The 17,238-nt window shown below is 36.1% G+C and overlaps 1 protein-coding gene across 7 annotated transcripts in view; it reads right to left on the bottom strand.

Moving 5' to 3' along the window:
• The window catches only part of lcorl (ligand dependent nuclear receptor corepressor-like), a 116,073-nt gene that overhangs the window by 26,294 nt on the left and 72,541 nt on the right, over positions 1 to 17,238 (bottom strand). The window contains exon 7 of one of the 7 annotated variants that reach the window (XM_060825346.1): positions 2,737 to 2,796. The exons of 5 other annotated variants lie outside the window; for them this stretch is intronic. In XM_060825346.1, the coding sequence (XP_060681329.1) occupies positions 2,754 to 2,796 (43 nt within the window). In that variant the 3' untranslated portion in view covers positions 2,737 to 2,753. Of the gene's footprint in view, positions 1 to 2,736; positions 2,797 to 10,928; positions 13,733 to 17,238 lie in introns of those variants that run through there. One more of the 7 variants, XM_060825337.1, reaches the window with a different exon arrangement.

Here is a 17,238-nt window from a genome sequence, read left to right as displayed (position 1 = left end):
AGGTTCAGGAAATCTAAAGGCAATGTATCCATCAGTTCCCAACTATCCATGATTCACTTCTTTAAGTTGGTTGAAAGCTTGATGATAATCATCACTTTATTTTTCACTTTCTGTCGAGCCAACTCTTTGTTGAGTTTAAAATCTATAGAAACTCCTGCCATCTGTTAATATTTCTAGCTAGCTTGTATTATCTTTTCTCTCCTCACTAGTAATATTTTGGCTTTTTAAAAAATATTGTCCAATCTTCAGACCTGGGCCTAAAGTTCTAGTTACAAAATTGAGACACACCAAATGTAATATAAAGCATTTTTAAGAGTTGGGAATAAAGCTAGTTTTGTGGACAGATATTCATTTAAATGGTTATGTAAAACACAGAATTAGGCAAGTTGCAGTAAGATGCATTTTACACATAAACACAGGGTTTTCCCATTTATTAGTTTTCAGACATGCAGGATATTTGCACACAGACTTCACATTTTTGCTCAAATAACCAAAGTAAATACTAGTTGTATTTACCAAGATCATTGTATCGAGTTTCATCCCCTCTAGATTTACTTAGGATTTTCATGCTCATCAATAATTCCATTTCATGCTATCCCCTACGTGGCACTGCAGGCAAGTTCTTAACAAGTTGCTTGTGCAACATCAGTTCAATGATCCATATTGTCCATCCTCCAATAAAAAAAATCCTCTTTTCAGGTATTATGCACAAGATCCTCAAGCAACACCAATATGAAGCAAACTTCCCCCTCCTAATCTCACCCTGTCTGGAAATGTCCATCAATTTTTTTTTGTCAGCAAATGCTCGTAGTATCTACATCAATAAATCCCAAGCTCAAACTAGTGAACAATTTTTTGAAAAAAAAAATTTTGTCCAACTGTTTTCACTTTGATCAGGATGTTTTCTTGTTTAAATCATCTCAACTCTCAGGGACCTCAACCGTTCAACTGAAATCCATTTCTGTAATATTAGCTATTTTGGCTTCTTTCCCAATATCCTATGGATTTATAGCTCATTTAATTCTAGTATCAGTTTGCTAACAAAGGTTACATCATTTGCAGCTAAAAGACCTCCCACCAACTAAACAATTACATCAAATTTCTCTTTCTCAGATCATGGTTCCAAATACTAAACCTGACACCTCTGCAACAAACTCATTTTCTCAAGAAATTTCCTCCCTGGTTTTACATATCCCAACTACAGAGTCAGCTACCTAAGTTACAAAAACAGCTGACCAATTTCTCCTATACAACTTCTCTATTTTTCACTTTAAGGCATTTCCAACAACTACATCTATATATCTGATACTTTATGTTCAACAATTTTGACCTCTTTCAAATAATTTCTTTTCAAACTTGCACATTTAAATTTACACACATTTTAGATTTTTATTTCTCTTTCACCCCAATTAACTACATACCTTTAACACTAGGCCTCCACCTACATCTGTTCCTTTGCCTCTGTCAACCATAGTAGCTGCATTTTCCAACCCTTTTCTTTTTTGAAGAGTCATTAATTCACACTTGAAATGTGAACTTCTCTCTACACAAATGCTGCCAGCTGAATTTACCCAACTATGTGCTCATTTCAGACTTCCAGTTTCTGTAGTGTTTTGCTTTATAAAAATTGTTCTACCCGGAGGAAGTTATCAATTGCCACTAAAGCCAGATACAATTTTAATTAGGCTCCCAACACTGTTATAACAAGTTCAAGTCAGGTCTTTGTTCTCACCTGTTTATGCTATTGGTCAGTGTTAGAATACCTTGTAATCTTCACAGTTTTAATAGCCTTTATATTCCCTTTTTCTGGTCACCTTTGAGTTTATCTTTCATCCTATTCGTCTCTACTGATGAGATCATTTTTCGGTAAACTACATGACCTGGACCCCCTACAGACTCTTTCCTTCCCTCCTCCACTTACAGTAGGTCATTCACATTTGGATAATTTTCAATGTTCCACCACCCTCACGAGTAGTGTTCTGCCTTTGACACTTTTCCCATGCAGCATTAACTGCCATTCACCACATCCAATGTCATGCTCGACAGTAAATCCTTCTTCTATATGAGCCAATTCATGTAGCTTCTCCAACCTAGTACCTCCATTTACAGCTCATTTGCAGTAAGGAAACCAAACGCAGATTTGGTGACACTTTAGTCTGCAGATTAAATCTGGACTGCTACCCCAATTCCTCATTCAACTCCTTTTTCCATGCTTTTGGATTACTGTAGTGTTCTGGCTAAACCGAGGTTTCAGCCAGTTTCATATTTTTCTCTTGCAGCCTTTCTCGCAGAAATCAACTCTAAAAACAGTGACTTCCTTTTGGTGTAATATATTTTTACTATCTCACTGAAATAACCGTTACAAATCAACCAGTTATCATTACTTTCCAGTTTTTAAACACCAACTCCTGTTTGGATCAGTATCTTCCAAACCCCCAACCCCACCATTATTCTTCCTTACTATATATTCCCAACATTTAATTTTTCATCCATATTTATATCAAGAATTCGGTTCTGTAATGACAAATGTTATCAGCACAAAAATTACAAGAATGAAACTGAGAAAATATTAAATTGAACGCTGTATTATCTCAGGTATGTATAAAGTGCACAATGACTCTACTTGATTAGAATAACATTGTAGAATGAATTAAAGCTTGCATATGCATGCAAAAATTCTCCTGTCCAAATCAATATAAAATTGCATCCAAAAGCAAATCTATCTTTAAATCTTACCGCATAGTGGCTGCCTCCTAATCAGGGATGCATCTTCTCAGCAATTCCCTTGCCACCAAGCTGCTGAAAGCAATGAAATAGTGCAGGGTTTGGGGAAAGGGGAGGGAATGTCGAGGAAAGAGTAAGAAAGAGAACGGGGAGAAGAGAAGAATGTCAGGAACAGAGGTGAACGCGAAAAGTTCTTTGTTTTACTACTCAACCTCATGCTAAGTGATGGTCTCTTGATCAGAAGCTGTGTCTCTAAACTGTCAGTTACTTGCATAAATACTTCAGAAACCTATTACAATGCTCTGTAAGGAGAAGTCCTTAGTTAATGTTGAAATTATGCAATTTGGTTACACTTAAACAAAAAAGGAAAAAAACTAAACAAGTCCTCAAAAAATGACTGATCAATTAAAATAAAATCAAATCAGCACAAGTTAAAGGCATCAGATCAGATTTAAATACATTTATAAAATCAATGTTTGCAATGAGACCTTAGAAAGACAGATCAGGAGCAATATAGCTGTTGGCCCTTTGAAAATTATCTGCAAAGGAAGGAAATTACAAAAGTATAGATTCACTGGCTAGTTCTAAATCTTTTAAAGATCATTGAATCTGTTTATCATCTTTTCAGGTGTAAAAGAATGTAAATTTTAAGTAACTATATATTTGTTTTATAGTCATGCTGCTTCTCACTCTTTAGCTAATTATCTTCAGAGTCCTCTGGTTGCCAACTTTCAGCCATAAAGATCAGTTTCTCATTAGTTGTCAAAATCTTTCATGACTCTGAACATCACTTTCCAATTTCCCATTGACCCTCTCTGCTCTGAGATCCTTAATTTCCAGTATCTCCATGTAATTTAAGCCCCTTATGTCTGGTGTAACCGTAACAGATGACAATAGTGGAGATATTGTCCCCAGCACATTTTTAACTACATTTTTAAAAAAAAACTGGTGGTTTTGTAACTTCTATGCCTCAATTTTAATGTTAAGAATCACATACACGTCTCCTGTGCTTTCTCAATTTATCTTGGCACCTTCAAGGACGTATGTACATACACTTCTAGACTCTCAACATTGCTTTAAAATTGTACCATTTAGTTTACATGGCCCTTCTGCATTCCTCCGACCAAGATGGGTCACTTAACATTCCCCATACATTTATGTCTACCTGATTCAGTTTTCATCTTCACAGCTTCAAAGTTTACAGATGCAAAAGAAAACTCTAGAAGTATACTAGCAAAAAGCAGTGGTCCAAATACTAACACCATTGCACAATTTCTTCTAGTTTGCCTGCCATCTATTCATTAAACTTTCACTTTCTGCCCCTCACCAATTCTATAATCATGCAATTCCTGCCACTTTAATCCCTAGGGCTTTAAATGAGTCTACTATGCAGAACTTTGTCAGATAATATTTGAAGCTCCACATAAAAGGTCAACTCAAATAACTTAATCAGCTTAGTCAAATAAAATTTGCCTTTCTCAGAACTCTTGCATGGGACTAGGGCATTGTTGAGACATCTGTTGTCCTTTCCCAACTATTACAAATAGGACATTTCAGAGGATTCACGAGGACATTTCAGAAGGTACTTAGGAGTCGACCAAATTATAATAGGTCTGGAGTCTGAACTAGGCTATAAGCCTACAGCAAATTTTCCTTCTAGGAGAACATTAGTAACCCAGATGGATTTTTACAACAACCAATGATGGCTTGCTTTCAGTTTTTTAAAAATCAAATTTATTCATTAACCAACATAAAATTCCACTCGTAGCCACAGTGATTCGATTTATTTGATTTAAATCATATTCCACTAGTTGCCAAGTGGGATTTGAGGTTATACCCACTGAGCATTTGCCTGCACTACTTGATTATCCAAGTTGCCACAGCTACACAGTACCATTGCAGTCCTCTATCATTAGACAAGAGATGACTGGTGTGGGTTTTATTTGAGGGTCACTATGCCTTGGGCAAGGGGGAAGAATGCACAACCTTCGTGGCAACATCAACTATCCAGCCAACAGACCAATTGGCTAATTTTTTTAAAAAAATGAATTCGTGGGATGTAGACAACACTGGCCAGGCCAGTAGTTATTTCAACTATGAGTCTGGAGTCACACGTAGGCCAGATCGGGTACAGATAGCAGATTTTCTGGTTTATGTAAGTGAACCAGATGGATTTTTCTACAATCAACAATTTCATGGTCATCATTAGATTCTTAATGTTATTGAATTCAAATTCCACCATCTGCCATGGCCAGGATTCAAACACAGGTCCCCAGAAAATTACCTGGGTCTCTGAATTAATAGTCTAGAGTGTGGTGCTGGAAAAGCACAGCAGGTCAGACAGCATCGAGGAGCAGGAGAATTGATGTTCCTGATGAAAGGCCTTTGCCCAAAACGCCAATTCTCCTGCTCCTCTGATGATGCCTGAACTGCTGCGCTTTACCAGCAACACAGACTCGACTCTGATCTCCAGCATCTGCAGTCCTCACTTTCACCTTTCTAAATTAATAGTCTAGTGATCGCCTCTTCTGGTATATTTACAGCATCCTGCTCGGTAGAAGTTAGATAAAAAGTACAGGATACTTGCAACAATTAATTTTACCATCACACTATTTACATTTAAAAAGGAAAATAAAGAACTGAAGTTATGTATTAATCAATTCTCACAAATACATCATTTTTTTAAAAGGGGTATTGCCCAGTGCTGCTTGTATTCAGTTTGGCTTCCTAATGATTTTAACCAGCTGATATTTATCAAAAAATCCCCAAATGACATCTCAAAAATGCATCAATGTTTTGAACAACACAATTTGATTGGGATCAGATATTTATAAAACCATAAATTGTAAAAAAAAAGGAGGATGACGTGCAATCCACTGTGACTGAACCTCAACTTCACTTTATTGGCTTTCCACATAACTCTCTATTCTCTTACAAATTAAAAATCTGTGTTTTCAGTATACTTAGCAATGTAGCCTTAAAAGCCCTTAAGCTGAAACAAATTTCACAGATTTGCTACCCTCAGAAGAAATCCCGCCCCTGCATTTCAATCTATACAACCCATTTTTCTGTAATTATACTTTCTGTCAGAGATTCTCCACAAGAAGAATGATCCTTACATACCTACCCTTAAGACCCCAAGAAATGCTTCAATAACGTTACTTCTCATTCTTCTAAATTCCAATGAGTACAGGCCCAACCTACTCAACATCTCAAAGATAGGTCCTATATATTTATTCCACTGAATGAACCTTCTCTGGACTGCCTCCAATGTCAGTATATCTTTTCTTAGATAAGGGGCTCAAAACTGTACATAGTATTCCAGCAATGATCCAACTAATGGTATGTAGTTTTAGCAAAATCTCCCTCGTTTATACACCCATTCCCTTTGCAATAAAGGCTAACATTCCATTTGCCTTCCCTATTATCAGCTGAACTTGGTTGCCAGCTTTTTGAGATTCAGGAACAAACTCCAAAATCCCTCTGTTCCTTAGCTTTCTGCAGTCTTTCTTCACTTACTGCTCCTTTATTTATCCTGCCAAAGTGCTAAACCTCACATTGTTCCACATATTACAGCTGCCAAACATCTGTCCTCTTGCTTGATCTATATCTCTCTGCAGACTTGAGAAATCCTTGCAGATTATTTTTAAACCTCAATGCCTTTCCTATTCGGCTTCTCTGAAAAACTGATACGATTGAACAAATGCTAGACCTTCCCCGCCTTCTCATAAGTCATAATTTAAATCTACAGAATAGTGTAGTAGAGGGATACAGAGTGTTAAATACTGCCTTTTATTTAATTCTTTTATGAAATATTTCAGAGGAAATCCGACCTTTATATACTAGTGTCTTTTTTCTGCTCCAGCATATATGCAAGCTCACTGCCGTGTCCTTGCTACTTCCCTGACATTCATCAATTTTGCACAGATCAGGATTAAAACCTTACCAATAATTTAGTTTACCCAGTTCACTTGTTCAATACGTCTAGTAAGACAGCACCAAACTTCCAAGTAGATGCACCACTAACAACTTTGACAGGTCACTGTTTCTTAAAGTCTTGGTTGTGTCAACATCTGGAAGATCTTAATTCAGCAAACTGTTTCTCATCTGCCTTTTTCAAATTTTCCTCAAAGGCCTATTCACTTATTTGATACCATGTTCTGCAAATCCACCAGTATAGCTTTATATTGGGGCCACAGTTGTTCACTTTATATATTAATGATCTGGATTAAAGTGACTGAGGGCATTCTGGCGAAGTTTGCCGATGATACAAAGTTAGCCAGACAGGCAGATAGTGGAGGTGGGGAGGCTGCAAAAAGATTTATACAGTTTAGGAGAGTGGTCAGGAAATGGCTGATGAAATTCAACATGAGCAAATGTGAGGTCTTGCACTTTGGAAAAAAGAATACAGGCATGGACTATTTTCTAAACGGTCAGAAAATTCATAAAGCCAAAAGTACAAAGGGATCTGGGAGTGCTAGTCCAGGATTCTCTAAAGGTTGACTTGCAGGTTGAGTCAGTGATTAAGAAAACAAATGTAATGCTGTCATTTATCTCAAGAGGGTTGGAATGAAAAAGCATTGTGCTTTTGAGTTTTTATAAAGCTCTAGTTAGGTCCCATTAGAATACGGTGTCTAATTTTGGGCCCTGCACCTCAGGAAAGACATACTGGCACTGGAGAGTGTCCAGCGAACATTGACACAGATGATTCCCTGGAATGGTAGGCCCAACATACGATGAACAGCTGAGAATCCTGGGATTGTATTCAACCATCAAGTTTAGACCGTTGAGGGGAGATCTCATAGAAACTTACAAGATGATGCATGGCTTAGAAAAGGTGGACGTTGGGAATTTGTTTGTTAGCGGGGACCCGTGGGCACAGCTTTAGAATTAGAGGGGGTCAATTTAGAATGTAAAAGAGGAAATATTTCTTCAGCCAGAGAGTGGTGGGCCTGTGAAATTCATTGCCATTGAGCACAGTGGAGGCTGGGATGTTAAAACGTCTTCAAGGCAGAGATTGGCAAATTCTTGATCTCACAAGGAATTATGGGAAGAGTGCAAGTAAGTGGAGTTGAAATGCCCATCAGTCATGATTAAATGGCGGAGTGGACTTAATGGGCCGAATGGCCTTACTTTCACTCCTCTGTCTGATGGTCTTATATTCTAAAAGTACAAAAGAGTAAAGGGCTTCCTAAATTGTGGTCAGTAAGTTCCAAGGCAGAAATGATAGATGTGAAGCTTGGATTGATTACTGATGGCTGAAAGGCTGCTTTAAACGATTGGACTTTTTAAAAAAAAGGTTGGTGGGCATGGTCTAATCAACTGTTTCTAAATCTCATTTGCTGAGACAAAAACACAGCTGATCATTAATTCCACTTTCTTGCCTACTCCCCTCATCTGTGGACTCCGTCACCAATCAAAATCAAACACTCACTGGCAGATTTATAGCATCCTGTTCAAATTGCTTTCCTACCTATTGTTGTATTGTCAACACATTTAGCCACAATACAGTCAGCCAGCCCATCTCTTCAGGTGAGGCATTAATAAATATCATAAATAGTTGAGGCTCTAGCACTGATCCCTGTGGCATTCCACTAGTTACATTTCAGCAACATCACACTAATCCAGGGTTTGAATTAGCACCTGTACTTGACGGAGACATGCTCTTCTCTCAAATTATGTTGCAAACATTACATCCAAAATAACAAAGGTAATTGCCAGGACAATGGGGAAATATTCTTCTATATTTTCCAAAGTACTATTATGGGACCTTTTACATGAATCGTGAAGAGCAGACCCCAATTTCACATCCTATCCAAAAGGCTTCACTTTGAATGGTTCCTCACTCCCACACTTGACTGGAGAGGCAGTCAATTTTTCTACTCGAGCCTGAGAGAGTGGGATTTGAACATAACCTTGGACCAAGGTGACAATGCAACCAAATCTAACCACAGCTGACATACTATACTATCAATGGCTGTAAAACAAGAGTAGGCGTTCGCAAAACAAAAAAGTGGAATATTATGGGAGAAGAAAAACTATGGACAGTCACAGAAAATCTGACCCATTTCCATGAATACTTTTCAAAAAAATTTAACAATTCAACTTACCCTCCAGCCGACCGCTACCATGACATAGCTTATTTTTAGACAAATATACCAAAATCTACATGAGGTATGTTTAACTGTTATTTAATTATATTAGAGTTGACAGAAGAGGAGAAAGACTAGTTAAAAGGTGAATATCTGCACAGATTTTCTCAATAGGTGAGTATGCAATTTTGTCAAAAACCAAAAAAATTGCCTTGTACTGACACAACCAAATTGACTCATCCATCTTATCTGCTACTGTGTAATGAAAAATTCTGAATTTATATTGTGGAAATTCCTAATGTCTTAAAGATGACGCATAGATTCAAATGGCTTGTCTACTTTTCACTTCAAGTAAATTTTCTGCAGAAATTTTTTTGCAATCCTGATAACTTTGCTACAAATCCTTGTAAACTGCCCAAGCCGTCTTTTCTAGAATTCCACCAAATTTTCTGTAGCATAACAGGAGGATCTCTATGGAAATTATAACCCTCATCTCTAGAGGAAATAGAAACAACTTTTGCAAAAACAATAATTAACAGGTTTCTATGCTAAGGGGAATAGAAATGTACAGATTACTAATAAAAACGTGCACACACATTGGCAACATATTCATAGCACAGTGAAAAGACTTTGATATAGGGGTATTTTACTAGTAAAGCTCTAATCATTGGAAGCTAGCTCCAACTACTTGTTTCTTTCTTCTTAGCTATTTACTAAGATTTAGAATAATGGAGTACCAGTCCATATAACTTTACCATCTGCTATGCACAAAAAAAAGACAACTTCACCATATTTTAGTTTTCAATTTTATGTGCAAAAGCATCAAAGTGCTTTACTACAAATTACAACCTATAAACACAATAATTAAAACAGCTGAAATCTGTACAGATTGAGGATTAAACAACACATCATAAGAAAACAGAATCACAGTAAATGTTTAACACCACAAGACACATTGTCCGGATAACATTTGCTTTCATTAGAAAATATTGTAATAAATAATTCATGAATATAGTGCAATTGATTTATGCATAAATATAACTAATCATCTAAAATCAGTTTTACATTAACCAATTTTTAAAATCAAGGCAGCCACACAGTTTAGCTAGATTACTGTGATAATGGAAATACTGTACTGCAATTTGAAAACAAAAGTGATAATCTGTACTTTGTAAACTAAAAATCATTTTTACTAAACATAATATACAATATAAAATTTCCCCATTATTTACCAGAAAATGGTTTAAACATTACTGAGCAGTAATTCTAAAAACAGAGGCACTGTTTTGTAATACAAAATTTTTCCAGAAACATTCTTAAGTACTAAAGTTGGTTGTCACGATATTAAATATGAAGAAAAATTCCAATTAAAAATGGATAGTGGAACGATAGTTCAATAATGTCTCAGAAATCAGCCTTATCATTAAAAGGCAAAAGTTGTGTTATTTACAAAAGACTCAGTTCCTACAAAATTAAAAACACAAAGCAAAATTTTCCCCCAATTAGAAGCTTATTTCAATTTATGTTAGTGATCCTCTAAAACCGGTTTTCCCTATTTTTGGTTGGTACATTCTATATAATTAACCCAAAACTGATTTACTCACTACATATTTTCTAAATTTGTCAACTTTTGTTCTGCAAAACCACTGCAATGTTTGACTTAAAAAAAAATATTTTTCTGTTGCACACGCCAAGTTTACTATTGGTCCTAATGTAAAAGTAGCAAGAGATGAACAGAAATGACGACCATATTTTACATGACTACCATAATATCGTGACATCCTTAGTACTATGTCAGGGCTTGCTCAGCATTTTAACTTTAGCTCATACTGTGGGCAAATACTAAAAATTACTGATTGAATTACACCAACTTTCTTTTTATGGCAGATTAGCAAAATGTTGATTCATTTATACTGCAAATTTAGTAGCCAACAGAGCAAGCCCAATCATTTTTTTCATATTATATGACACTTGAAAGAGAAAAGCTAATTTCATCTGATCCTTAGAATTCTGAACAAAATTTTTCAACTTTGTTTCTAAAAACTTCAGTATGAACTACAAAGGCAAGACCTTCAACACAGATTCACACAAAGTTTAAAAATAACTGCCCTATTCAAGTCACAAAATTAGAAAACTGGATCAGTAACACAAGAAAATCCTAAAACTGTTCAAAGCTTTTCTTTCTTACCAAATTATGTTGAGATCCTGAATTCAAAAGCTACTTTCTATTAAATCCACCTCATAATACAACTGCTGAATTTGGTACTTACAAAATGATAATGCATACAAACATTGAAATGGATGGATTGCCTTTGTAAAACTTGAAAATTAACTGAACTTCATGCTCCGAATGAAAATGTATATGCACACAAAAACTGAAATGATTGGATTACCTTTATAAAGTAGAAGAAAAGCAACTGCTGAATTTGGTACTCAATCTATATGGATAGAAAAACTGAAACGGTTGGAACATCTTTGTGAAACTTGAATTACCAAGCCTTTGATGAACACTTAGCAGCAGGTAAGTTTACAGTGAGTAAATTTCGGTCTTGGGAGTGTGAGAAATGGCAAATTTGTGACAATGTACTATATAATTTATTTTATTAAATACAGACTAAGAGCAACAAAACATACTATTCTCAGGCTTCTTCAGTGCATCTTATGCATCATGCTCTATACAGTGCTCTATCAATTTGTTAGTCATTCCTTTCGCACTAGTCTATTTCTCAATTATTAATGTGTGCACTTTTAATTTTCAGATATCACAAAACTGGAGCAATGTTTAGGAATTTGCTACATTCCCAACCCCCATGCTGGAGATGCATGAAATTTTAGTTTTTCTGTCCACAAATTATAGGTATCCAAAAATTGGCAAAGAATTAAATCTATAGAATAAAATAATTGCCGGGAAGGTGGGGGGGTGGAACTGCTCAAATTTTTCATGTGCAGAAAGATTACATTTCATCTCCCATCATAGGGTTGCAAATTTTGTTTGTTTTTTGCATCAATAATTGGGGTGCTCGTGCGTGTGCACCTGCTATGTGTGAGGGCAGAATTTCCTGCAGAGTGGACAGGAAGGAGGGAAAGCAAAGTCTTCATGGTAATTTGTGAAGCCACTCAGTGGAAAGCAGGAGATTCAACAGTAGACACTATTTGCTTAAGTATCATATTACAAGTGGATTGGGGAGATTACTGGGTTGGGAAAATAGTAGACGCAAATAAATAAATAAATAAATATTCCGCCAGGACAGATTAAGTACAGAATTTCACAGCTCCGAAAACACACTATGCTTTAACCAGTCAACTTCTGTTGACACCCTCTAAAATTTGCATTTTAAATTTGTGAAATGAATGCCTGCATTACTCAATAATTTGACATGTACATCTGAATTGTGTAACGCATACAAAATAGCCAGGACTTAAACATAGCACATTCTGCACTGTACTTTTAAATAAATCAGTAGGTTGATTTCATACTTTAGAATTGAATTTTGTCACCTACTTTAGGTAGTAAGACTGGTCAGTTTATTTGAATTCCTGACATGAGCTCAGGGAGCCAATCCTATAAAATAATGCTGCATGTGACTATTATTTGTCTTACAACTGAATAATTGAAAACACCTATGTGGCATTTTCCTTACTAGACATCAACTTATCTAATCACAATTAGTTTTATTCTACAAGAGCATTAAGATGAGAACTAGCACATGCGACTGTACTAAGCATATTCCTTTTTAGGTACAGTCCAATCCCTGCTTGAAACTATGCTTTGCCTGAAGGCCAAAGGGTGGTTTTACAATACTATTTGAATTAACATTTACTGTATAGTGAAATCCATCTGAGTTGCATCCCTTTTTAAGAGGATTTATGTAGACTTGTTGCTACTTTTGGAGCTGCTTGTCCCTGAATTTGTCATATTGAACAACCCAGTGTCTGTTAATCTGAGCTTCTTCTTCGGTGGTGTCTTCAGTGTCCCAGATCTTTCTTTTACTTTGTATTCTAAAGTGCTGTGAGGTACTCCATAAATTCCTTGTGCTTTAGAGACACTCATTTTCCCACTCATTACCATCGTAATAGCTTCTTCCAAAATGTCATGATCATACTGCCGATAACGACCCCGTTTCTTCCTTGGCTGTTTACTGTCTTTCAGACTAATATGATCCTGACTATCATTTTCAGATGTCACATCAACTGTGCCATTCTTTACATTAAGACATAATGGAGGAAGGTCTCCATGCAGTAGGTAGGAATCAACACTAGAATGAGTCAACGGTAAGGAACATTCAATTTTACTCTGCTTGGGCAGGATAGTTTTGAGTTTTTGAAGAGCTGATCCTTCCAGCAGTGAGGAGGTTTTTGATACCTGGTACATAACATCAAAGAGACCGCAGCCGTCAGGCTGGGACTTGGGCACAGAGCTTGCTCGTACCTGAGGGATTTTTAACTGAACAAAAGAACTACTGACACTTTCATTATGAAGACTGCCATCTTTTTCTTTTAGCTGTGTAACCATTCTTTGCAGGGTTAATTGATGGAGGTAACTGGAAGCAGTGGGGAATTTCAACTCTGAGGATTCAACATGAGTAAGTTTTCGGTGCTCACTGCATTGATCAGGACTACGTTCTGCCTGAGCTCTAGCCCATAATGCAACTTTCTGTAGAAGAGCATTAGGTTCCCCAAAGGTCTTCGAGACACAGCTTTCTCTGGTATCTCTGGTTTTACTTTTCAGTGGAGCTGCTCCTCCTGATAAGGCTTCCAAATGGAGAAGTAAAGTCTGGTGAGGTATTCCATAAAGTATGGCTGCTTTGTTCATGTCCAATGCCCCTGACTGAATGTCTTTCAAGGCCTTTGAAAGCAAACCATCTGCAAATTCAGCACTTCGTTTCACATGCTCCTCAGTGTTTATCTGTAGTCTCCTAGGATGGATGGAATGAAACGATGGTAAGCTGACGCAAGAGACTGGCACACAGCTATGGAAGGGAAGGGTCCACTCCTTTATTACAGGCTTGCTTGGGTAACATCACTGCTTCTCTCATTGTTTAAGTCTTTGAGTTCTGGCTGTTATTGCTTAAAATTACAAAAGGTTACAGTTCTGGTAGGGCAGGGTAAATGTTTGATTGCACTTTTAAAGTGGCCATGGCAAGAGCTTTATGTTACAGTTCAATATTTGTGTTAAATGTTTCTTGCAGTTGTTATCCCGTGATAGTTGCTTGCAAAACAAAAAGGAACAACTTTCACAGTTTGAGCTTCAATTATTTTCCTTTCCAATTTACGGTATTAAAATGGCATTAAGTCCTCAAGCTTGTGTTAGTAGAAATGTGACGTTACCGCTAAACAAGTAATAAAAGAGTCAACCCTCTTTTTTTTTCCAGGCAGGGTACTGCAATCACAACAAGCTAAGAACATTTTCCAAAACATTGCACAAAACATAAAGCACAGGCCACATTAATACCGCACAGTAACAATTCACAGTGACAATCCAAATGTGACATATTAGTGCTAATATTAATTTTAAACACATCTAAGCTAAACAGGTAAAGGTGCAAAATTTGTTTTTGGACAACTGCTATTTATTAATCAACTTAAATAAATTAAATAAAAAGCAGGCACTGAATAAAGAGCATGATTCATTTTACAATTTTAATAATGTATACGAAACTCTTTACAATTGTCCCTGCCTTAACACAAATGACCTCGAAATACAATTTTCATAGTTTCTTTGAAAGTAACTTGAAGTGCCAGAAGTGTCAATTTCAGTTAAATACAAAGTAGATTACTTGTGTATGAATACTACTCAATTCAAGAAAATTTGACAAGATTCTATACTATTCACATCTATGTAAACCCAATTTTAATTATGGTGTAATCTGAAATATTCTGAATTGATTACATGCACATTAGACTAATATTCATCACTTTGTTTGAGTATTGCTGAAAATAATAAATTTTGTTGAAATTTTGTCCTGCTGAGTGCTAGACAACTCACAGGAAATACCAATGGAAAAGGGAAAAACATTTGTAATGTATGAGAAAAGTGTAATCTGATCGGTTTACAAATAGACTCAAAATTTGATACAGACATTGCTACAGGGAATGCACCACTTAAGAGGACTGACAAAACTGCGAAACTGTGATTATATTTTAAATCAGCTAGGTTAAAACATTTCTTTTTAAATTTTCTATTTTGTTCCAAGCAAAAACTAAGAAATATGTTTTTTCAGCAATCCTCAAAATTATGTGCTACCAAATGACTATTTCTAACATCTGTTATCTGGTAAAATGTAGGTGACTCTTGTGAATTAACATTTAGTTTATTGAAAACCCAACAGCCTTACCCTTTTAGAATGCATTCTGAAGAGAAAAAAACTTAAATTTTCAAAGTTTTAAGTTACACAATAATATTTATAAGCAATTAAGACATACCAAGATGCGTTTCCATACTCCGTTCATGTTCCTAAACATACCATTTGTCCTTCAAGTGTTAGCATCTAAATTTAGTTTTAATAACGAATTATACATATTTATTTTAAAAGATCAAACTTGGGAGCTTTAATCCAACCCCACCTTCTAACTTTCATGAGGGACAATGTAAAACATTTTCCATACTAAATAAAAACAAAGAACTACAGATGTAAATCAGAAACAAAAACAAAATGCTGGAAAAGCTCAGTAGGACTGGTAACATCTGTGCAGAGAAATCAGAATTAACATTTAGTGTCTGGTTTACTCTGAAGACTCTTCACAGATACTGCTAGACCTGCAGAGCTTTTCTAGCAATTTCTGTTTTTGCGTATGTAAAATGTTACATACTGGCTAATCAAAATGGTTACCTTATATATTAATTCAATTTTAAGGTGATAGAATTTAAACTTGCTTCCTCACACTGACCTGAAAAGTATCATCCTCAATACTAAAAAATTGCTACACAAGAAAGGACACTTCTTGAACTGTTCCAGGATTGTCAGTTGTATGAACTGTCCCTGGAAGTTGTCAATTTAGTGGATCAAAAATGTTACAAACCTACAGTTTGGTTTTCCCTCCTCTCTTCAGGGAAGGAAAATAATTTAAACAGAAACTACGAATTTTGTTTCTTTGACCGCTTTAATATTTTAAATGGGATAATATATTTTAGGGACCACCAATTGAACTGGATTTGCTGTGCTGCAACTAGTGTAAATCAGTAGTAAATTCTCATAAGACAATATGAGCCATAATTACCTGGTACCTGGAGATTTCCTCATGGCTTTGTCAGGTATATGTACTGCAAGACAGCTGTACAGTGTAGGAAGGGCAGATACACAATTTGCAATTAGACAGAGAATTAAGTGCAGGCCTAGCAGTTGTTTAGAAGGGAATATACTGGGTTCTTACTTTTGCTGTAAGTGCTCCCAAGGACCACTGATCGAAATAGAAACATGTTGGGTTACTTTAGCTTTCAAAGCCAACAAAGACTATTTGTATTGGCTCACATACAGAGGGAAATACACAAGTGGTCACTAGAAAACCAATCAGAACTGAAAAAGTCACTGGGAGACCAGAAAAAAAATTACACAAAACTAAATTTATAGAATCTTCCTTCCATGAGCCCTGTACCAATTTAAATTTGTCAATTGAACGAATTACTGTAAATAATTCAAGTGACTTCAAGCATCATAAATGAAGGAAAAATATGTACAACGTCAAGGAACTTGGACATAAAGCAACAAAACTAACTTGCCATCTTTAAATGCTTCGCAAAGTCTTACAGCATCTCAATTTTGTTTTTAAGTTAATGAAGCACTCTTTGAAACATGGCCACTGATGTAATATCAGAAATGCAGCATGAACCAAAGTTCTACAAAGTTAAAAATCTCAAAACACCAGGTTATAGTCCAACAGGTTTACTTGGAAGTACTAGCTTTCAAAGTGCTGCTCCTTCATCAAGCAGCGCTCCTGATGAAGCACTTTACGGCAACCAAACGAAGAAGCAATGCACTGAAAGCTAGTGCTTCCAAATAAATCTGTTGGATTATAACCTGGTGTTGCAAGATTTTTAAACTTAGTCCACCCTAGTCCAACACCGGCACCTCTACATCAAAGTTCTACATACAGCAATGAAATGTATCACCAGTTGATCAGTACTCTTAAGATGTTGGTTAAGGAATACACTCCCTGCAAGGGGTGAATTCCATTCACCCAATTTCTCTATTGCATCTGTTCTGCTCCAGTGCTTCGAAATATCTGTCCTTCTCAACTGAGCATGCTCTTTTGCTGTTGGTAAGATTATTGTCCATGTCTATTCTAGTTGCAGACTTCTATGATTCTATATTTCCTTTTCAGAACAACTATTTTGAAAGATTGGGGGAGTTATGTCCATGCAGTGACCATTATTCCTCAACTAACTTTACAAAAGTAGATTAAAACAAAAGGATTGCAGATTTGG

Source organism: Hemiscyllium ocellatum, chromosome 1 (assembly GCF_020745735.1).
Source record: "Hemiscyllium ocellatum isolate sHemOce1 chromosome 1, sHemOce1.pat.X.cur, whole genome shotgun sequence".
NCBI classification, from domain to species: Eukaryota; Metazoa; Chordata; class Chondrichthyes; order Orectolobiformes; family Hemiscylliidae; genus Hemiscyllium; species Hemiscyllium ocellatum.
Note: the sequence above shows the minus strand (reverse complement) of the source record. Positions and strands in the feature narration are given on the sequence as shown.